The sequence below is a fragment of the Stomoxys calcitrans genome, chromosome 1, assembly GCF_963082655.1.
Source record: "Stomoxys calcitrans chromosome 1, idStoCalc2.1, whole genome shotgun sequence".
Classification (NCBI taxonomy): Eukaryota; Metazoa; Arthropoda; class Insecta; order Diptera; family Muscidae; genus Stomoxys; species Stomoxys calcitrans.
This window is the reverse complement of record NC_081552.1, coordinates 29,245,896-29,267,910: the sequence shown is the minus strand read 5'-3', so window position 1 is coordinate 29,267,910 and position 22,015 is coordinate 29,245,896. Positions and strand designations below refer to the sequence as shown.

Genomic DNA, 22,015 nt, shown 5'->3' with positions numbered 1-22,015 from the left:
GAGCTTGGGGTGGTCCCCCTAGCACTTGGTCCGACAATTGGATATCAGATACGTTTTCTTATTCTAAACACCATTCATTTGAGTCCCATATTGTCGTGATTAGTCTAAATATATATGTTTGATAGGTTTTAGGGTGGGGCAGCCCCCCTTGGTACCCCCTTCCGAAATTTGGATACCAAATTTTTATTTTTAGGGTACTATATGAGAGCACACAAAATTTCCCTTAAATCGCACCACCACTCTCCGAGATCTGGCGTTCTGAAAATTAGGCTAAGGGGGACCCTCCCCCCCTTTCAGATATCAAAAAATGTAGTGCCCTATTTTCACCACTGGGTCATTATGCACCATCTGTGAAAATTTCAAGAAAATCGGTTCAGCCGTTTCTGAGTCTATAAGGAACACACAAACATGCAAACAAACAAAAAGCAAACACAAATTGATTTTTATATATAAGAAGAAGATTATAAACTAGCCGAACCGGGCCCGCTCCTCTGCGCCTTCTTTAACTCTCATGTATCATTTACCATGCTAACTTAACTAACACTTCGCCCTGAATATGGATATCGAATTCGTGCAACGGTAGCTTATGTCCGCCTTTAACGATGAACGCCTGCCTTCGAATCCAGGCGAGAACATCGGAAAAAATTTAAAGCGTTGGTTATCCCCTCTTAATGCTGGTGACATTTGCGAGGTACCAAGCCTTACTTTGTCATGTAAAAAATTCTCCCTAAAGAGGGGTCGCACTGCGTCACGCCATTTGGACTCGTCTACAAAAAAAAGATTCCTTATCACTGAATTAAAATTTGAATCGGAAAGCACTCATTGATGCGTGAGAAGTTTACCACTGCTCGGTTCCTGGGGAAATTTTTACTCTACTCCCAAATTCTTGTCTTTTGGGTCCTATATTACCGTATTGGTAATATATCCGGTGTTGGATATACTTTGGGGTGGGGTGGCCACCCAGACACTTAGTCCTTAAAGAAAATTTAAGCTTCGTGCTCTACAAATACATTTTATATGAGACCCATATTGACACGATTGATAAATAAGTTCTGTTAAAGGGATGGGTGTTCCGAAAATAAGTATCAATTTCGCACTCTACTCCCAAATAACTTTTATATAAGTCACATAGTGCCATTGTTGGTAAATACGTCCGATTAGGCATGGTCATTTAGGGGTATTTGGGTGTGGGGCTACATAATTCTTTATGCCATATTTGTAATCTACTGCCGAATATTTTTCATTTGAGTACCATATTGAAATGAACGTCGAATATATCTGTTTAGAGAAGTTTTAGGGTAAGGGCGGCCTGCTGGGTACTTAGACCCAAATTTTGATACGATATTCATTTCTCGTTTGATACCCATATTGTGCCTATCGGTCAACATTTGGTTTGGGATGGCGTTTTTGGGGTACGCCCCCATCCGATATCTAAAAATGATATAGAATATGCTTCCTTCCCGACAAAGCTACACAATCTGTGAAAATGTTAAGAAAATCGGTTCAGCCGTTTTTGATTCTATGGAACAAACAGACAAACCGAGTCCCATATAATCATGATTGGTTCATATGCCCATTTCAGGCGTATTTGGAGAATGGGGTGAGCCCTATACTTCGATCTGATTTTGTATGCCAGATTTGTAATCTACTCCCGAACACCTTTCATTTGAGCCCCGTATTGACATGAACGTTCAATATGTCTGATTGGGAGTGTTTTGGGGTTGGAGCGGCCCAATAGGTACTTAGAACTAAATTTTAGCACCATATTCGTATTCTACGCTATAATACCTTTCATATTGTTCCGATTCGACCACTTTTGATTTTGGGTAGTGTAGTAGGATTAAGGAGAGGGTCCGCCGCGCCCCCCCCCCCCCCCCCCCTCCCTTCCATATCAAAATATTATATAAATTATGTTTCCTTACACAATCTGTGCAAATTTCAAGGTAATCGATTCAGCCGTTTTTATACCCACCAGCATAGGATATGGGAATACTAATCAAGTCATTCCGTCTGTAACACATCGAAATATTGATCTGCGACTCCATAAACTAAACTCGTATATATTCTAGAGCGTCTCGACATTCTGAGTCGATCTTATGAGTTCAATACTCTATATCGGAAGACCGGTCTATATGACAGCTATATCCAAATATGGTCCGACCTGGACAACATTTACCAGCAATGGGAAGGAGACTACCAAAACTCAGTGTTTCAAATTTCATCGAAATCGGATGAATAATACTCTTTTTATACGCTCAATGCCCTATATCTGTAGATCGGTCTATATGGCAGCTATATCCAAATATGATCCGATCTGGACTACATTTAAAAAGAATGGGTAGGGGGACTACCAAAACTCACTGTTTCAAATTTCATCGAAAACGGATGAAATATGCTCCTTATGTAGGCTCAATACCCCTATTGGGAGATCAGTATGTATGGAAGCTATTTTCAAATATGGTCCGATGTGGACGATATTCAACAGAAGGAAAGAGGTCTATCAAAACTCATTGTATCAAATTTCATCGAAATCGGATGAAAATGCTCCTTTTATTGGCTCATTATCCTAAATCGGGAGATGGGACTATATGGTAGCTATATGCAAATATGGTCCAATCTTGACCACATTTGACAGGAATAGGAAGGGGTCCACTAGAATTCACTGGGTTGTAAATGGATCTGCTATGGCCTTAATTCCGTATATCAGGAGTTCGGGCGGTCGGTTTATAGGGCAGCTATATCCAAATATGGTCAGATCTGGACCACACTTCACAGAAATAGGAAGTGGTCTACAAGAACTCATTGTGCCGAATTTCATCGAAATCGGATGGAAAATTACCATTTTATTGCCTCAACACTTTAAGTCTGGAGATTGGTCTATATATCGGCCATAGATAACTAAGTTCCGATTTTATGAGATCAGAAGTTATTATAAAATGAATTCATTACCAAAATATTTGAACATCTAAAAATACCCTATTTACATCTCTACAAATGGGCTATATATGTTCAGATTTGAATATAGCATCCATATAAACAGATCTCCCGATTTGCCTTCTTGAGCCTCTGAAAGCCACAATTTTTGTCTGATTTTTCTGACATTTTGCATGTAAAGTTCTGTTCTGACTTCCAACAACTGTGCGAAGTACGGTTCAAATAGGTCTTTAACCTGCTATAGCTCCCACATAAACCGGTCTCTCGATTATCCTTGTTCGATTCTTAGAAGTTTTAATTTTGCTGGTTTGACAGAAAATAAAAAATCGGTTCAGATTTGGATATGGCTCCCATACATATGTTTGTCCGATTTGCAGTAATAATGCAATAAAATTGTCATTTGTTAACCGATTCTTTCTCTGTCGAAATTTGGTGGAAAGATTTTTCTCTTGACTCTCGACATTACTGGCGAATTTCAAAGAAATCGGTTCAGATTTATATATTTTTCTCATATATTGGGTTGCCCAAAAAGTAATTGCGGATTTTTCATATAGTCGGCGTTGACAAATTTTTTCACAGCATGTGACTCTGTAATTGCATTCTTTCTTCTGTCAGTTATCGTCTGTTACTTAGCTTGCTTGCTTTAAAAAAGGATAAAAAAAGTATATTTGATTAAAGTTCATTCTAATTTTTATTAAAAATGCATTTACTTTATTTTAAAATATCCGCAATTACTTTTTGGGCAACCCAATACATATATATCGCTTAATCCCAACATGTGTGGACAATCTCATCCAAACCGGGCCAGATTTACATATAGCTCTCATATATGTGCATATTTTAACGGATATGCACTTTTAAGACTAGCATATCCACAATGTAGGTCCTATCGCAAGAAAAAGTTCAATATTTCAATAGTAATTCAAAAGTTAAATCTGGCAAAATTTAGACATAGGTAATATAGGGTAGGCTATTACTTAGTCGGCTCCGCCCGACTTTTGACTCTCTCTACCTTATCTTTGCAATATTGTTTTATTCACCTATATAATTATTTTTGTCGTCACAAGCCAGCATGTTCTGATTAATGACATTGGGCTTGTTCATAGTGGCAGTTACTTACAATAGAATTAAAATAGATGTTTCAAAAATGGATTACACCAATCATAGGAAGGAGGAATATTGATTTCGATGTTCCGTTTACAACACAAAAAAAGGCAAAAGCCTTCAAAAACGAAGATATAGCGCTGGAATTTTGCGTAGATTCCTTTTGATAACCACCATCGAAGAATTGAGGTATATTCATTTGTCATTTGTCCGTTTGTAGCCTATCGAATTATCCATTTCCGATCTTAAAGTATATACACTCTTGGTCAGTAGTGAAATTATTGGGATGTCCGTCTGTCTGTTGTAACAACACTGCAGTCTTAAAAAAATAGAGATATTGAGCAAAGATAATTTTTTACAATAGGCAGGTTTAGTTCGTATATAAGCTATATCAGAGAAATAAAAAGGCGTTAAGTTCGGCCGGGCCAAATTTTAGATATCCATCTCCTTGGGGCATAATTTATGCCTCCATAGCAGCTATATTAAAGTATGGTCCGATTATGACCAAATTAGGTACTGACATTAAGTGGTCTAATAAGTGCAGGTCATTGTTCAATTTTGTAGAACAAAATATTGGTCTTTTTGGTAGCTATATCCAAATATAGACCGATTTGAACCATAAACGATACGGATGTCGAAAAGCCTAACATAAGTCACTTTCTAAAATTTCACCGAAACCGGACAAAAAATGCGTATTTTATGGGTCCAAGACCTTAAATCGAGAGATCGGTCAATATGGCAGCTATATCCAAATCTGGACCTACCTGAATCAAATTGAAGAAGATTGTCGAAGGCCCTAACTCAAATCACTGTCCCAAAATTTGGCAAAATCGGACAATTAATATGGCTTTTATGGACCCAAGAACTTAAATCGCGAAATCGGTCTATATGGCAGCTATATCCATATCTGGACTGACCTGAATCATATTGAAGAAGATTGTCGAAGGCCCTAACTCAAATCACTGTCCCAAAATTTGACAAAATCGGACAATAAATGCGTCTTTTATGGGCCCAAGACCTTAAATCGAGAGATCGGTCTTAATGGTAGCTATATCCAAATCTGGACTGATCTAAGCCAAATTGAAGAAGGATGTCGAAGGCCCTAACACAACTCACTGTCCCAAATTTTGGCAAAATCGGATAATAAATGCGACTTTCATGGCCCCAAGACCTTAAATCGAGAGATCGGTCTATATGGCAGCTATATCCAAATCTTTACGGATCTGGGCTGAATTGAAGAAGAATGTTGAAGGCCATAACAACTCACTGTTCCAAATTTTGGCAAAATGGGATAATAAATGCGCCTTTTATAGGCCCAAAACTTTAAATCAAGAGATCGGTCTATATGGTAGCTATATCCAAATCTGGACCGATGTGAGCCAAATGGAAGAAGGATGTCGAAGGCCCTAACACAACTCATTGTCTCAACTTGCGGCGACATCGGACAATAAATGCGACTTTCATGGCCGCAAGACCTTAAATCGAGAGATCGGTCTATATGGCAACTTATCCAAACCTGGACCGATCGGAGCCAAATTGAAGAAAGATGTCAACTGGTCTAACGCAACTCACTGCCCCAAATTTTGGCAAAATTGGACCAAGACGTTAAATCGAGTAATCCAAAATCTCCAAATCCAAATCCAGATCTCCAAATCCATCCAAATCTGGACCGACTTAAGCAAAATTGCAGGACTATATCGACTAGCCTCATACAACTCACTGTCATAAATTTCAGTAAAATCGGATAATAAATGTGGCTATAATGGGCCAAAACTCTAAATTGGCGGATCGTTCTATATGGGGGCTATATCATGATATAGTCCGATATAGCCCATCGTCGAACTTAACCTGCTTATGGACAAGAAAGGAATCTGCGCAAAGTTTCAGCTCAATGTCTCTGTTTTAAAATACTGTAGCGTGATTTCAACAGACGGGCGGACAAACGGACCGACATGGCTAGATCGTCTTAGATTGTTACGACGATCAAGAATATATAGGGTCGGAAATGGACATTTCAAAGTGTTCTAAACGGAATTATAGCAAGTAAAAGCGTGCTAAGTTCGGCCGGTCCGAATCTTGGGACCCACCCACAGCCAGGGATTTTGCTAAAAATTTATACAAAATAAATTCAATCCCATGGCAGGCGGTTGTACGTACCGGCTTGACCCGATAGAGTCCTTCATCGGCAAGGGTTGCCGCCTCAGTATACAACACACTGCTACAACAACATCAACAAAATAAATTAAGTTGTAGGGCACATACCAAACTTCTGCCAAACGAGCAAAAATTAGAGCTTCTAGGAACCGAACAAGGATGATCGAGAGACCGGTTTACATGGGAGCTACATCAGGTTATACACTGATTTTGGCTGTACTTGGCACAGTGGTTGGAAATCATAACAAAGCATTACATAACATTGCGGCTTTCAGAGGCACAAGAAGTAGAATCGGGCGATTGGTTTTTATGGGATTGATTTTTATAGACCGATTTCAACCGTAGTTGGTACATTTATTGAAAAATATAACGGAACACCACATGTAAAATTTAGCCAAAGCGCACAGAAATTGCGGTTTCCAGGGGCTCAAAAAGTCAAATCGGGAGATCGATTTATATGGGTGCTATATCTAAATCTGAACCGATGTGGCCCATTTGCAATCTCCAACGACCTACATCGATATTAACTATCTGTGCAAAATTTCAAGTGACTAGCTTTACTCGTTCAACCTCTATCGTGATTTCGACAGAGGTAGGTACGGGGGCGGACAAGGCTAGATTGATTCAGAACGACGAGACGATCAAGAATATATATACTTTATGGGGTATTAGACGAATATTTCGAGGAATGACTAGATTAGCATACCCCCATACTATGGAGGTGGGTATAAAAATTAATATATTAATTAAACAGAAAACAATGACGTCAGTGGAAACTGCAAAATGCAAAAACCCAAACAAAGCGCGAAAATAGTCATTACTTAACCGCGAAGCCGCTCTCGTGTTCACCACAATTGTCCAATAAAATATTGGGTTGCCCAAAAAGTAATTGCGGATTTTTCATATAGTCGGCGTTGACAAATTTTTTCACAGCTTGTGACTCTGTAATTGCATTCTTTCTTCTGTCAGTTATCAGCTGCTACTTTTAGCTTGCTTTAGAAAAAAAAAGTGTAAAAAAGTATATTTGATTAAAGTTCATTCTAAGATTTTTTAAAAATGCATTTACTTTCTTTTAAAAAATCCGCAATTACTTTTTGGGCAACCCAATAATTGCTCCATCTGAGTGTGTAAACCAGAGAAATTCTGGTTTCAACACTGAAGAGCCTAAAAGTATGCCTTATCCACTACACAGCTTTCTAGGAATTGGCCAACCGAATCTACATCTAAAATCACTACGAATTACAATAATGATAATAACCAACCGAAAAATAAAGTTCAAATCGGAATTGATCGATACATAGTGGTCACTAAGCGCAAATCGAACTCGAAGGAGCTGAATCCAAAAACAGTGAATGGTGCCGAAACTTTAAATGTACACTGGTACGCTTTGTTGAATACAGCCGATAAAGAGGACGAGAATAATACTGTGATCTTCCTAGCAAAACCTCTCCCTATGTACTTGCGAGAACCAACGTCGAACGCACAAATCTGTAGATTCCCACATCGAAAAACTGATGCACGCATCAAGAAATGCAGCAATTGCGGAGAAAATCATACAGCAAACTACAGGGGTTGCAGTGTATATACACACCTTAAGAATGCATCAAAAAGGCCAAAACTGCCCACCCAAGAAGTAACCCCCTTTAAAACGTCCCTTGAGAATTCTATAGATAAACTAGTTCAAACTATGCTCGCATTCACGACTAGTATGCTAAGTATGATGCTAAGTATGATGCGCAGTCAAAACATATTAATTCAATGTATTCTCAACCAAAAATAATGCCCCTAGTAATATTGGTTTGCCCAAAAAGTAATTGCGGATTTTTCATATAGTCGGCGTTGACAAATTTTTTCACAGCTTGTGACTCTGTAATTGCATTCTTTCTTCTGTCAGTTATCATCTGTTACTTTTAGCTTGCTTTAGAAAAAAAGTTTTATTAAAAATGCATTTACTTTCTTTTAAAAAATCCGCAATTACTTTTTGGGCAACCCAATATGTTACTGGAATGCAAACGACTTAAGCCAACATAAACAAATAAAAGCGTGCTAAGTTCGGCCGAGCCGAATTTTAAATATATCCTTAACCTTTTTTCTAAAGCAAGCTAAAAGTAACAGCTGATAACTGACAGAAGAAAGAATGCAATTACAGAGTCACAAGCCGTTTGAAAAAATTTGCCAACGCCGGCTATATTACTACTATATTACCGATAATTACTTTTTGGGCAACCCAATACTTTATGGGGTCTTAGACGAATACTTCGAGGCATTGGGAACACACTGTGTGACAGAGGTTAATCAGTCCCCATGGCAATGTTCGATTTTTAAAGACGCGCTTGACACAGGTCTAGAGATTTTCTGCAGTACCTGTGGTGACTAACTGAATGCCTGACTGCGAAGCCAAGGGCTCTTCTTTTGTCCATCTGGCTCCCTCCGTTTTTATACCCACCACCGAAGGATGGGGGTATATTCATTTTGTCACTCCGTTTGCAACACATCGAAACATCCATTTCCGACGCTATAAAGTATATATATTCTTGATCAGCGTAAAAATCTAAGACGATCTAGACATGCCCGTCCGTCTGTCCGTCGATATTGAGCTGAAACTTTGTACGGATTCTTTTTGGTCCATAAGCAGGTTAGGTTCGAAGATGGGCTATATCGGACTATATCTTGATATAGCCCCCATATAGACCGATCCGCCGATTTAGGGTCTTAGACCCATAAAAGCCACATTCATTCGCCGATTTTGCTGAAAATTCGTCAATTTGGCCCAGATCGGTACAGATTTGGAAATAGCTGCCATATAGACAGATCCTCCGATTTAGGGACATAGGCCCATAAAAGCCACATTTATTATCCGATTTAGCTGAAATTGGGGACAGTGAGTTGTGTTAGGACTTTCGACATCCTTCGTTAATTTGGCCCAGAACGGTCTAGCTGCCATATAGACCGATCCTCCGATTTAGGGTCTTAGGGCCATAGAAACCACATTTACTATTTGATTTTGGTGAAATTTGAGACAGTGAGTTGTGTTAGACTCTTCGACATCTTTCGCCAATTTGGCCCAGATCGGTCCAGATTTGGATAAAGCTGCCTTGTAGACCGATCCTCCGATTTAGGGTCTTATGCCCATAAAAGCCACATTTATTATCCAATTTTGACAGTGAGTTGTCTTAGGTTCTTGCATATTTTTCTTTAAGTTGGCCCGGATCGGTTCAGATTTGGATATAGCTGCCATATAGACCGATCTCTCGATTTAAGGTTTTGGGCCCATAAAAGGTGTATTTATTGTCTGATGTCGCCGAAATTTGGGACAGTGAGTTAAGTTAAGCCCCTTGACATACTTCTGCAATATGGCACAGATCGGTAAAGATTTGGATATCGTTTCCATATAGACCGATCTCTCGGTTTTGGGTTTTGGGGCCATTAAAAACGCATTTATTGTCCGATGTCGCTGAAATTTGAGACAGTGAGTTGTGTTAGGCTCTTCGACGTCCTTCTTCAATTTGGCCCAGATCGGTCCAGATTTAAATATAGCTGCCATATAGACCGATCTCTCGATTTAAGGTTTTGGGGCCATAAAAATCGCATTTATTGTCCGATTTGGCCCAAATTTAGGACAGTGAGTTGTGTTAGGCACTTCGAAATTTTTCTGCAACTTGGCCCAAATCGGTTCAGATTTGGACATAGCTGCCATGTATACCGATATCTCGATTTAAAGTCTTGGCCCCATAAAAGGCGCATTTATAATCCGATTTCACTGAAATTTGACACAGTGATTTATGTTAGGCTTTTCGACATCCGTGTCGTATATGGTGCAGATCGGTTTATTTTTATATAAAGCTACTAAAAAGACCAATATTTTGTTATACACAATTAAACAATGACTTAGTTAGTATTTGTTCCAAATCGGAACATATTTCGATATAACTGCTATGGGACATAGGGTATACAATTCCACCGGATTTTGACGAAAGGTGGTTTACATATATACCCGTGGTGGTGGGTATCCAAAGTTCGGCCCGGGCGAGCTTAACGCCTTTTTACTTGTTGTTTTGTGGGATGAATGCATTTCAGGGACAAGTTTTTCTAGCGGCAAGTTGTATATATAACATTTCTAGTGTTTACTCCCTATCCGATTTCTGAATGAACCTTAAAGATTGAAAGGTTTTTGGTAGAAAAAAAAAACTTCCAAGTTCTTATATATATGTACTGTATTCACTGTACTATAAGTGCTTTGTTTAATACCAAATATTGGTTGCCCAAAAAGTAATTGGGGATTTTTCATATAGTCGGCGTTGACATTCTTTCTTCTGTCAGTTATCAGCTGTAACTTTTAGCTTGCTTTAGAAAAAAAGTTTAAAAAAAGTATATTTGATTAAAGTTCATTCTAAGTTTTATTAAAAATGCATTTACTTTCTTTTAAAAAATCCGTAATTACTTTTTGGGCAACCCAATATATTAACTATCTGGAGAACTTGTAATCAGCATTATCCAATAATGTTAAATTCCTGACAGGGCGGAGAATAATAGTCACAATTTAAGATATCTGCAACAAAAATATTAAAAGCATGTGAATTCTCAACTAGAGTGCAACATTTAAAAGCCTTATACTTACACTCTGTAGGAGTTTCTTCCAAATAGTTGGCCCACATGCAATTATGAAGGGCAGGATCAAAATCTAGCATTACACCTCCCGTCTTGGGTCTGATGGCTGTGCTTCTTAGTTCTGCCAGCCGCAAACGTATTGACTGTAAAATATCCTGCATTTCTGTTTGGCTAGCCAAATTATTTCGCTCACAAGGATCTTGCCAAATGTTGAAGAGACAATCGCCTCTAAGAGGATCGCAGTTTGGGCCTGGTGCACCACATTCCACTTTATTTTGAGCTCGCAATATTTGTATTCTCTCAAAAGTCATAGGAGTACTCTCATATCTCTGCAAACTTCTTGACGTAATGGTATCTAGTATAAGCTGGCCATAAAACTCAGTTCTAGGATCTATTATATTTTCATCTCTTCGACTAAGGAAACCATCAAATGTACCATTTACTGTTGTTCCTTGTATGTATTTGTATTGACCTATCATGTAGGAAGTCAGCTGCCACATATCATCCATCACATGAAGAATTTCTCGATTGCGTCTATTGAAGATATTTGTATTTGTTTGGCAAGTGGTCAAATCGGGCCACATATTTATGCCGTCTAAATTTAGTTCGAGATTTATGTTGGACGCTGCTGCCAATGTGGGCAACCAGTCGCCTACATAGATGGGTTCTTCAAAAACCCCATTGCAATGGGGTAATAAAGGACTCCATATAGCACCGGCTACACGCACTCCTCCCTCCCAAGGTGAATTTTTTTGCTGCAATTAAAAGGAAAATTTAGGAAAAAGTTCCTTTGTATTATTGGGAATATTATTACTCCTCTAAAAGGCCAGTTAGAGCCGGTATTCAGAAGTAATCCTCTAGTAGGTGCTCCGTTATCAGAATAGAATATAAGTATGGTATTACTTAGAATTTGGGCTATGTCCAAGGCTCTGACGATTCGTCCAACACTTTCATCTAATAGTGAGACCATAGCTAAAACCATACACACTCAATTAGTAAGAAGTAAAAGCGTGCTAAGTTCGGCCGAGCCGAATCTTATATACCCTCCACCATGGATAGCATTTGTCGAGTTATTAGCGCGGTATCTCTTTTTAGGCAAACAAAGAATAATGAATAAGAACTGCTATGCTATTGGAGCTATATCAAGTTAGAGTTCGATTCGGACCATCCTACGGTTGAGGGTATAAAAATACAATGGACTCAAAACAAGTAAAAACGCGTTAGGTTCGGCCGGGCCAAATCCTATGTGCCCTTCACCAGGGATTGCATTTGACACGTTCTTTAAATGACTCTTCATACCCATCACCATAGGATGGGGGTATAATTATCTAGTCTTTCCATTTGAAACACTTCGTCTAAGACCCATAAAGTACAATATATATATATTCTTATTCGTCTCGACGTTCTGAGTCGATCTAGCCATGTCCGTCCGTCCGTCGAAAACATCATAGCGGTCGAACGCGTAAAGCTATCCGCTTAAAATTTTGCACAGATTCTTATAATTGATGTAGGTCATTGGGGATTGCAAATGGGTCATATCGGTTCAGATTTGGATATAGCTCCCATATTGACCGATTTCCCGATTTGACTTCTTGAGCTCTTACAAGCCGCAATTTTTGCCCGATTTGGATGAAATTTTGCATGCAGTGGTTTGTCAACTGTGCCAAGTACAGTTCAAATCGGTCTACAATCTCGTATAACTCCCATACAAAGCGTTCTCCCGATTTGACTTCTTCGGCACTAGGAAGCCGCATTTTTGTCCGATTTTGCTGAAACTTTGCATGCGGTGTTCTGTTACGACTTCCAATAACTGTGCCAAGTATTTCAACATTTCGGTAAGTTACAAACGGAATGACAAAGTATGTATACCCCCATCTTAAGGTGGGAGTATAAACATTTCCTACTGTTGGTAACTTTTGTGAGATACCAGAGGTGTCACACTGCGGAATACCGTTTGGACTCTGCTATAAAAATAAGGTTCGCTATCATGATCTTAAACTGAAATCGGACAGCAGTCATGGATATGTGAGAAGTTTGCCCTGTTCCTTAATGTAAGTTCAAGTGCAAGTTTGCAATTTTCAATTTACGCATTCCACAACTTTTTTAATTGGTCTGATAACCTTCTTGATATAATCACTTCCAGTTCCTCTGTGATGTTTAATTCAGTGCATCAGATGCTGCTGTGATGCATTAACAGGCCACTATTTGGTTCCAGCTGAAAATTCAACAATTGATGGACTTTTAAATCGCAGTCCATCAGAGCACAACACCATATAGCATTACAGGTCTGACAGCTGCAACAACGGTTTAAACACCCATCATTTGTCTCTGGCTCTCTTGCAGAGTGGCCTTTCTTGACCTCTCGAAAATGATGGATTTGTAGTTCAATTTCCTATCCAGCAAAACACCCAGGAACATTCATTCATTCCAAGGAGACAGGTGTCGTCCTAGGTAAATAGTATCCCCATTTTAGATAGCCTTATGTCTCGACCACTTTCAGTAGCTTCGATGTCGTATTGCCGTATTTCGTTAAATAGTCACGTCATCAGCACTTTTGCACCTATTTCTTTCAAGGACAACAATGTATTGTTAATATCCATATTCCAAAGTAAGGGGGACACCTATTTAAGGAATCCCTCTTCTGATCCATCTCTGTAGATCTGCAGATCTCAAGCCTGACGAAATTCACCTTTTAGTAAGTAAGTTTATAAAAAAAACAACTTTCTTTTGGTAACATTGATGCCTAGAAAGTCCAGCTATCTCATGATTGACGTCGGTTTTACATTAATGAAAGCATTATTCAAAGAAATCTTCCAATGTATACTCCTTGACCGCGAGACAACTCACATTCCAGTTGACCTGCCCCTTACGATATTCATGATGTTGGCGAGATAGTCGATTTTTAGACATTTTTTCCCTAAGTTATGTTTCTATAAACCTCTCTTTAGCTTAACGGATGAAAGTCTTAGACCTACATTCGGGAGATGTCTCTATATGGCAGCTATATTCAAAAATGTTCCGATTTGAACCATACTCGATGTGGATTTTGAAAGATCACTGCAAACGGAATGGCATATTCATTCGGCCACTTTCATCCCATGGTGGAGGGCAAGCAATGGGTCAATTATAGACGTTTATCACTAACGTCAGAGTTAAATAAAATTTTAGCGGATTTGGGGTTAATATTTTTTGAATACTTACCTGCATACGTTCTTCTTCTTATGTCAGGAATATAAGAAAATTTGTCAATTTTCTCCTGTGGTGCTTGTAAAGGATTTTCCGGGTTTGCAGAATGGGGAGCCATGTGGGAAAGGAATAAAAATAAAGGCTGCAATGAATTGTTTCTTTGTAAAATGATGCGTTCTGCCTCATCAGTCAATAGATCCGTAACATACGTGTTGGGAGGTGTGCACTCAAGTTCTAAATTTTTGCGAAAATCATAGCCCATGCTAAAATTTGACTGAAATAAACAAAACAGATTACATATGCATGCTTTGAATATTTAGATTTTTTATTCTCTTGCCTTACCGGTTGCCTAACTCTCTTCTCATAGTAGTCAATATAAGGGCCCCAATAGCCATAATGATAATCGAATCCCTTAAAGGTTGGTGTATACTCTCGACTCCCCATGCCCAAATGCCATTTACCCACCAAGTTTGTGGAATATCCATTATTTTGTAAAATCTCTGCCAAAGTCATTTGATTTTCCAACATATCCCAGGGTTCCTCATTGAACATAACATTATGTTGCGAACCTTTAATATAGAAAAAAAAAAACAAGTAAGAGCGTGCTAAGTTCGGCCGGGCCGAATCTTATATACCCTCCACCATGGATCCACTTGACGAGTTCTTTGCGCGGTAACTCTTTTTAGGCAAACAGGGAAAATAAGGATAAGTATTGTTATGCTATTGGAGATATATCAAGTAATAGTCTGATTCGGATCATAAACGAGTTGAATGTTGAAGACCATAGTAGTAGTCATTGGGTAATATTTCAGTCCTTTCGGATAAGAATTGCGCCTTGTAGGGGCTCAAGAAGCATAATAGGGAGATCGGTTCATATGAGAGCTGTATTAGGCTCCCGATTAAGACCATATAGGACATGTATGTTGAAGGTCATGGGAGAAGCCGTTGCAAAAAATTTCAGCAAAATCGGATAAGAATTGCGCCCTCTAGAGGCTTAAGAAGTCAAGATCCCAGATCGGTTTACATGGCAGCTATATCAGATTATGAACCGATGTGAACCATACTTGGGACAGTTGTGGGAAGTAATAACAAACAAGTTTGTGGAAAATTTCAGCCAAATTGTATGACAATTGCGCCCTCTATTGGCTCAGGAAGTGAAAATCCAAGATCGGTTTATATTGTAGCTATATCAGGTTATAGGTCGATTTGAATCTTACTTACCACAGTAGTTGAAAGTTATAATAAAACACTTCGTGCAAAATTTCAGCCAAATCGGATGAGAATTGCGCCCTCTAGTGGCTCAAGAAGTCAAGATCCCAGATCGGTTTATATGGCAGCTATATCAGATTATGGACCGATTTAAACCACACTTGGAACAGTTGTTGGAAGTGATTCCAAAACACCATGTGCAAATTTGCAGCCAAATCGGATGGGAATTTCGCCCTCTAGTGGCTCAAGAAGTCAGGATCCAAGATCGATTTACATGGTAGCTATATCAGGTTATAGATTGATTTGAACCATACTTAAAACAGTAGTTGGAAGTTATAAAAGAACACTTCGTGGAAAATTTCAGCCAAATTGGATAAGAATTGCTGCCTCTAGACGTCATAACGAACAACCTCGTGCAAAATTTCATCCAAATCGGCCAAATCAATCAATTTTCATCCGATTTGGCTGAAATTTTGCACGAGGTCGTTCGTTATGACTTCTAGAGGCAGCAATTCTTATCCAATTTGGCTGAAATTTTCCACGAAGTGTTTTATTATAACTTCCAACTACTGTTTTAAGTATGATTCAAATCAATCTATAACCTGATATAGCTACCATGTAAATCGATCTTGGATCTTGACTTCTTGAGCCACTGTGATGACTTTCAACAAGTGTTTCAAGTACGGTCCAAATCGGTGTATAACCTGGATCCCCCGATTTGAGATCTTGAGCCCCTGGAAGCCACAACTTTTGTCCGATATGGCTGAAATTTTGCATGCTGTGTTATGAATTATAATTACTATGCTATATACAAACTGATATAGCTCCAATATAAACCTATCTCCCGATTCGATTTCTTGAGCCGCTGGAAGCCACAACTTTCGGTTCCTAGAAGCTAAATTTAGTTTGTGTAAGTTTTAAACATGGTGGTGGGTTCACAAGATTCGGCGCGGCCGAACTTATCACGCTTTTACTTGTAATCAGCTTACCTGTATGTATGGGATATCTTCCACTAAGAAAACTTGCTCTCGTTGGTGTACACATTGGTGCCGCATACAGATGATTTAACACTTTTCCATGATAGGCCAAGGCATCAATGTTGGGTGTTAGGAATTCATTGTTGCCACGAAAACTGACGTCATCAAAACCCTGCATGGGAAAGTGAGAAGTTTAGAAGGGTTAAATAGATTTCAAATGTTGCAACGCCTATAGTATAAAGGACAGGACAAAATTGATCTGTGTTAAGCCATACGTAACTGGTACACACCCAACATCTCCAACTTAATATATACGTATGACATCGCTTACACCATAGTAGCAGATTTTTTAGTACCAGGGTCTATCCAATGAAATTTCATCTCGTGCTTAAGGGGTATTATACCACTTGTATTTAAATTTGTATGTTCGAGTTTCTTTAAATAATGCTCGATTTAAACTTTCGAGTTCTGAAATTTCAAAAAATTATTTGAAACGATTTTACTCGTTCACGTATGCGAGAATTCGGACCCAGTTTTTTTACCGACGCCTCTTGCACTTTATTACTTTTACTTTTTCAAAACAGAAATATTGGGTTGCCCAAAAAGTAATTGCGGATTTTTTAAAAGAAAGTAAATACATTTTTAATAAAACTTAGAATGAACTTTAATCAAATATACTTTTTTTACACTTTTTTCCTAAAGCAAGCTAAAAGTAACAGCTGATAACTGACAGAAGAAAGAATGCAATTACAGAGTCACAAGCTGGGAAAAAAATTGTCAACGCCGACAATATGAAAAATCCGCAATTACTTTTTGGGCAACCCAATATATATATTTGCAAAAAGTAATATTTTTATCATCACTTCTAATTCCACCAAAATATAATTTTTATTGCATTGCATACCATATCATCTGCCATAATCACAACAATATTTGGAGGCACAAACTCTGTGGAGACTGTGATTAGCTGCTGGCTATAAAAAATGCCGAAAAATATTTCAAAATATGATGTAGAAATCCGCATTATCGGTTCAACAGTGCAGAGTAAATCAGGTTCCGAAGAATTGAAGGAATCAACTGAACTCATTGCCACAATCTAATTTAAAAATGTTGGTTTCGAACTTGTTTTTTTTTTTTTTTTTGCGACGTTGTAACCTGAATGTCATTAAAAGATTTAATTTAGTAGGGCAAAGACATTTTAACAATGAATTATTGTTTATTTGCTTAAGGCCAAGCAAACATTTTGAAAAAATATAAAATATTTGTGTCCATTTGTTTTGGCTGCGTTAGTCGAGCTAAAACGTACGAGAATGTGTGTTAGGAATAAGAGATTGTTTTTTGTGGATTGAAGAAAAGAAATTGCCAGCTATCAGACAACCGGACATGGATATCACAACCATAATATGTCGGCGTGCGTAGATTTCATATAAGAATTAATGTTAAAATCGAAGCTTAAATGGGACAAATAGAATGCCATGAAACTGTGGGCCAGTCAGACGGACGGATATGGTACACTAGGCACTGATGAGAGTCACCATCCCAGAAACCCGTCTGCCAATGGTTGTGATATACATGCCCTGGAATTTTTTTTTTTTGCGGATTTTTCATATAGTCGGCGTTGCCAAATTTTTTCACAGCTTGTGACTCTGTAATTGCATTCTTTCTTCTGTCAGCTATCAGCTGTTACTTTTAGCTTGCTTTAGAAAAAAAGTGTCAAAAATTATATTTGATTAAAGTTCATTCTAAGTTTTATTAAAAAAGCATTTACTTTCTTTTAAAAAATCCGCAATTACTTTTTGGGCAACCCAATATATTCGTGTTAACTTAAATGTTCTCTAAATTGGCCCATTGTCAACCAGTAGAAATAACAAGTAACAAGCAAACGCGCATCTAGAGGCTGAAAAAGTCAAGACCCCAGATCGGTTTCTCTGACTGCTATGTCAGGTTATAAACCGATTTGAACCACACCTAACACAGTTGTTGGAATCATAGCAAAACACCTCAAGCAAAATTTCAGCCAAAACGGATAAGAATTCGCCCTCTAGTGACTCAAGAAGTCAAGATCCAAGACCGGTTTATACGGCAGCTATATCAGGCTATGAACCGATTTGAACCATTATTCGCACAGTTATTGGAAGTTAAAACAAAACACATTACTCAAACTTTCAGCAGAATCGGATAAGAATTACTAAAATAATGCCGATTTTGAAACCATCTTTGCTTGAAAGGGGTATTTTGGGTAATCGGGTAAAAATTGCGGTTTTTATGGGCCTAAGACCCTAAATGGGCGGATCGGTCTATATGGCAGCTATATTTAATATAGTCCAATATAAACCATATTTTAGTCGAATGTCAGGACAACTCAGGAAACAACTCAAAATTTTTGCGAAATCGGGTAATAATTGCGGCTTTTTTGGTCTTAAGACCCTAAATAGTCAGGTCGGTCTATATGACAGCTATATCTAAATATAGACCGATCTAATCCATATTTAGGTCGGATGTTGGGAGGCATAAAACTACTCACTGTTTCAAATTTCAGCCAAATCGGACAAAATTTGCGGCTTGTAAGGACTCAAGAAGTCAAATCGGGAGATCGATTTATCAGGTTACAGACCGATTCGGACCGTACTCAGCACAATTGTTGAAAGTCATAACAGAACACTACATGCAAAATTTCAAACAAGTCGGAAAAAAATTCCGGCTTGTAAGGGATCAAGAAGTCAAATCGGGAGATCGGTTTATATGGGAGCTATATCAGGTTATAGACCGATTTGGACGGTACTAAACACAGTTGTTGAAAGTCATTACATGCAAATTATCAGCCGAATCGAAAAAAATTGCAGCTTCCAGGAGCTCAAGAATTCTACTCGGGAGATCGGTTTTTGTGGGAGCTATATCAGGTTATAGACCGATTTTTACTGTACTTGGTACAGTTGTTGGAAGTCATAACAGAACACTACATGTCAAATTTCAGCAAAATCTAACAAATTTGTTATCGGGAGATCGGTTTAAAAGGGAGCTATATCAGATTACATACCGATTTAAACCATACTTGGCACAGCTATCGGAAGTCGTAACAGAACACTATGTGCAAATTTCAGCCAAATCGGGCAAAAAGTACGGCTTCCAGGGGCTCAAGAATTCAAATCGAGAGATCGTTTTATATCGGAGCTATATGTAAATCTGAACGGAAGTGGTCCATTTGCAAGCCCCAACGATTAACATCAATATTAAGTATCTGTGCACAATTTCAAGCGGCTAGCTTTACGCGTTCGACCGTTATTGTGATTTCGACATCGGACGGATGGACGAACATGGAATGTCGAGACGATCAAGAATATATATACTTTATGCCGTCATAGATGAATATTTCGAGGTGTTACAAACGGAATGACTAGATTAATGTACTCCCATCCTATGGTGGTAAGTATTAAAATTTTAATTTTGTGTTTTAATCCACTCAACATTTTTGAGTTTCCTAGCAACTATTGAGGCATACCTTATACATTAATACAAAGATTTACCAATTTTAAGCATACTTTTTTGTTCAAAAGCCCAAATATAATAGTTGTAGTTATTTTGTGTGCTGTTATTTTAAATTCTTTAAAAAATTTGCAAATTGTAGAAAATTAAAAAAAAAATTAAATATATGCTTGCAAAATTGAGAGAACATAAAATTTTTAAAATATTTAGCAAATTTTTAAGTGTTTTTATCTTTTTAAAACTTGAAAACTTCAGAAATTGTTTGCTGTCTTAGCAACAAATCAGTTGCCTTTTATATTTCGGTTGTGGCCCAAATCGGTATGGCCCAAATCGGTTGTGAACGGATTTGGGCCATACTCGGCGCAGTTGTTGATGGTCAAACCAAAACACTTCATGCTAAATTTCGGCCAAATCGGATAAGAATTGCACCCTCCAGAGGCTCAAGAAGTCAAGATCCGACTTCGGTTTATATGGCAGCTATACCAAAACATGGACCGATTAGGACCATTTACAATCCCAACCGACCTGCACTAATAAGAAGTATTTATGAAAAATTATAGGCATTGAGCTTTACTCCTTCGACATTTGCGTGCTTTCGACAGACGGATAGGCATGTCTAAATCGACTAAGAATGTCAAGCCGATCAAAAATACATATACTTTGTTGGGTCTATACCTCCATTTTATTGTGGAGGATATAAAAAGTCGTTTAAAGAACTTGACAAATTCGATCCATGGTGTATGGTATAAAAGATTTGGCCCGTTCGAACTTAACAAGCTTTTACTTGTTATACCCTCCACCATAGGATGGGGGGTATACTAATTTCGTCATTCTGTTTGTAACTACTCGAAATATTCGTCTGAGACCCCATAAAGTATATATATTCTTGATCGTCGTGACATTTTATGTCGATCTAGCCATGTCCGTCCGTCTGTCCGTCCGTCCGTAAAGCTACCCGCTTGAAATTTTGCACAAATACTTCTTATTAGTGTAAGTCGGTTGGTATTGTAAATGGGCCATATCGGTCCATGTTTTGATATAGCTGCCATATAAACCGATCTTGGGTCATGACTTCTTGAGCCTCTAGAGTGCGCAATTCTTATCCGATTGACATGAAATTTTGCACGACGTGTTTTGTTAAGGTATCCAACAACTGTGCCAAGTATGATTCATATCGGTCCATAACCTGATATAGCTGTCATATAAACCGATCTTGGGTCTTGACTTCTTGAGCCTCTAGAGGGCGCAATTATTATCCGATTTGAATGAATTTTGGCACCACGTGTTTTGTTATGATATCCACCAACTGTGCCAAGTATGGTTCAAATCGGTCCGTAACCTGATATAGCTGCCATATAAACCGATCTTGGGTCTTGACTTCTTGAGCCTATAAAGTGCGCAATTTTTATCCGATTGGAATGAAATTTTGCACGACGTATTTTGTTATTATATCCAACAACTGTGCCAAGTGTGGTTTAAATCGGTCTATAACCTGATATAGCTGTCATATAAACCGATCTGGGATCTTGACTTCTTGAGCCTCTATAGGTCGCAATGATTATCCGATTTGCCTGAAATTTTGTACGACGTATTCTCCCATGACCATCAACATACGTATTTATTATGGTCTGAATCGATCTATAGCCCGATACAGCTCCCATATAAATCGATCTCTCTATTTTACTTCTTGAGCCCCCAAAGGGCGCAATTCTTATTCAAATTGGCTGACATTTTACACAGGTCTCCAACATATAATTTAATTGTGGTCCAAACCGGACCATATCTTGTTTTTCTTTACATTTATTTAGATAATGTGAATACGAATATATATACCCTCCACCATGGATCGCATTTGTCGAGTTCTATGCGCAGCATCTCTTTTTAGGCAAACAAACAACATTGAATAAGAACTGTCGTGCTATTGGAGCTATATCAAGTTACAGTCCGATTCGGACCATAAATGAATGCTGAACATTGTAGAAGTCATTGTGTAATATTTTAGTTCATTCGGATATGAATTGCGGCTTGTAGGGGCTCAAGAAGCAAAATCGGGAGATAGGTTTTTGTGGGAGCTGTTTTAAGCTATTGATCGATTCAGACCATATTCGACACATATGTTCAAGGTCATGAGAGAAGCCGTTGTACAAAATGTCTGCCAAATCGGATGAGGCTCAAGAAGTCAAGATCCCAAATCGGATTATGAACCGATATGAATCATAATTAGCACAGTTGTTTGAAGTGATACCAAAACACTTTGTTCAAAATTTCAGTCAAATCAGGTTAAAGAAGTCAACAACCAAGATCGGTTTATATGGCAGCTATATCAAAACATGGACCGATTTGGCCCATTTACAACCCAA

At 38.3% G+C, this 22,015-nt stretch overlaps 1 protein-coding gene across 1 annotated transcript; it reads right to left on the bottom strand.

Moving 5' to 3' along the window:
- Positions 1 to 10,433: 10,433 nt before the first annotated feature.
- On the bottom strand, positions 10,434 to 17,259 carry LOC131995701 (arylsulfatase B-like). Its single transcript, XM_059364603.1, has 7 exons — positions 17,077 to 17,259; positions 16,185 to 16,344; positions 14,329 to 14,555; positions 14,002 to 14,260; positions 11,615 to 11,772; positions 10,811 to 11,555; positions 10,434 to 10,741 (listed from the first exon to the last, which is right to left on the bottom strand). The coding sequence occupies exons 1-7, from the start codon at positions 17,257 to 17,259 to the stop codon at positions 10,683 to 10,685; spliced, it is 1,791 nt and encodes a 596-aa protein (XP_059220586.1). The 3' UTR covers positions 10,434 to 10,682.
- Between the last annotated feature and the right edge of the window lie 4,756 nt (positions 17,260 to 22,015).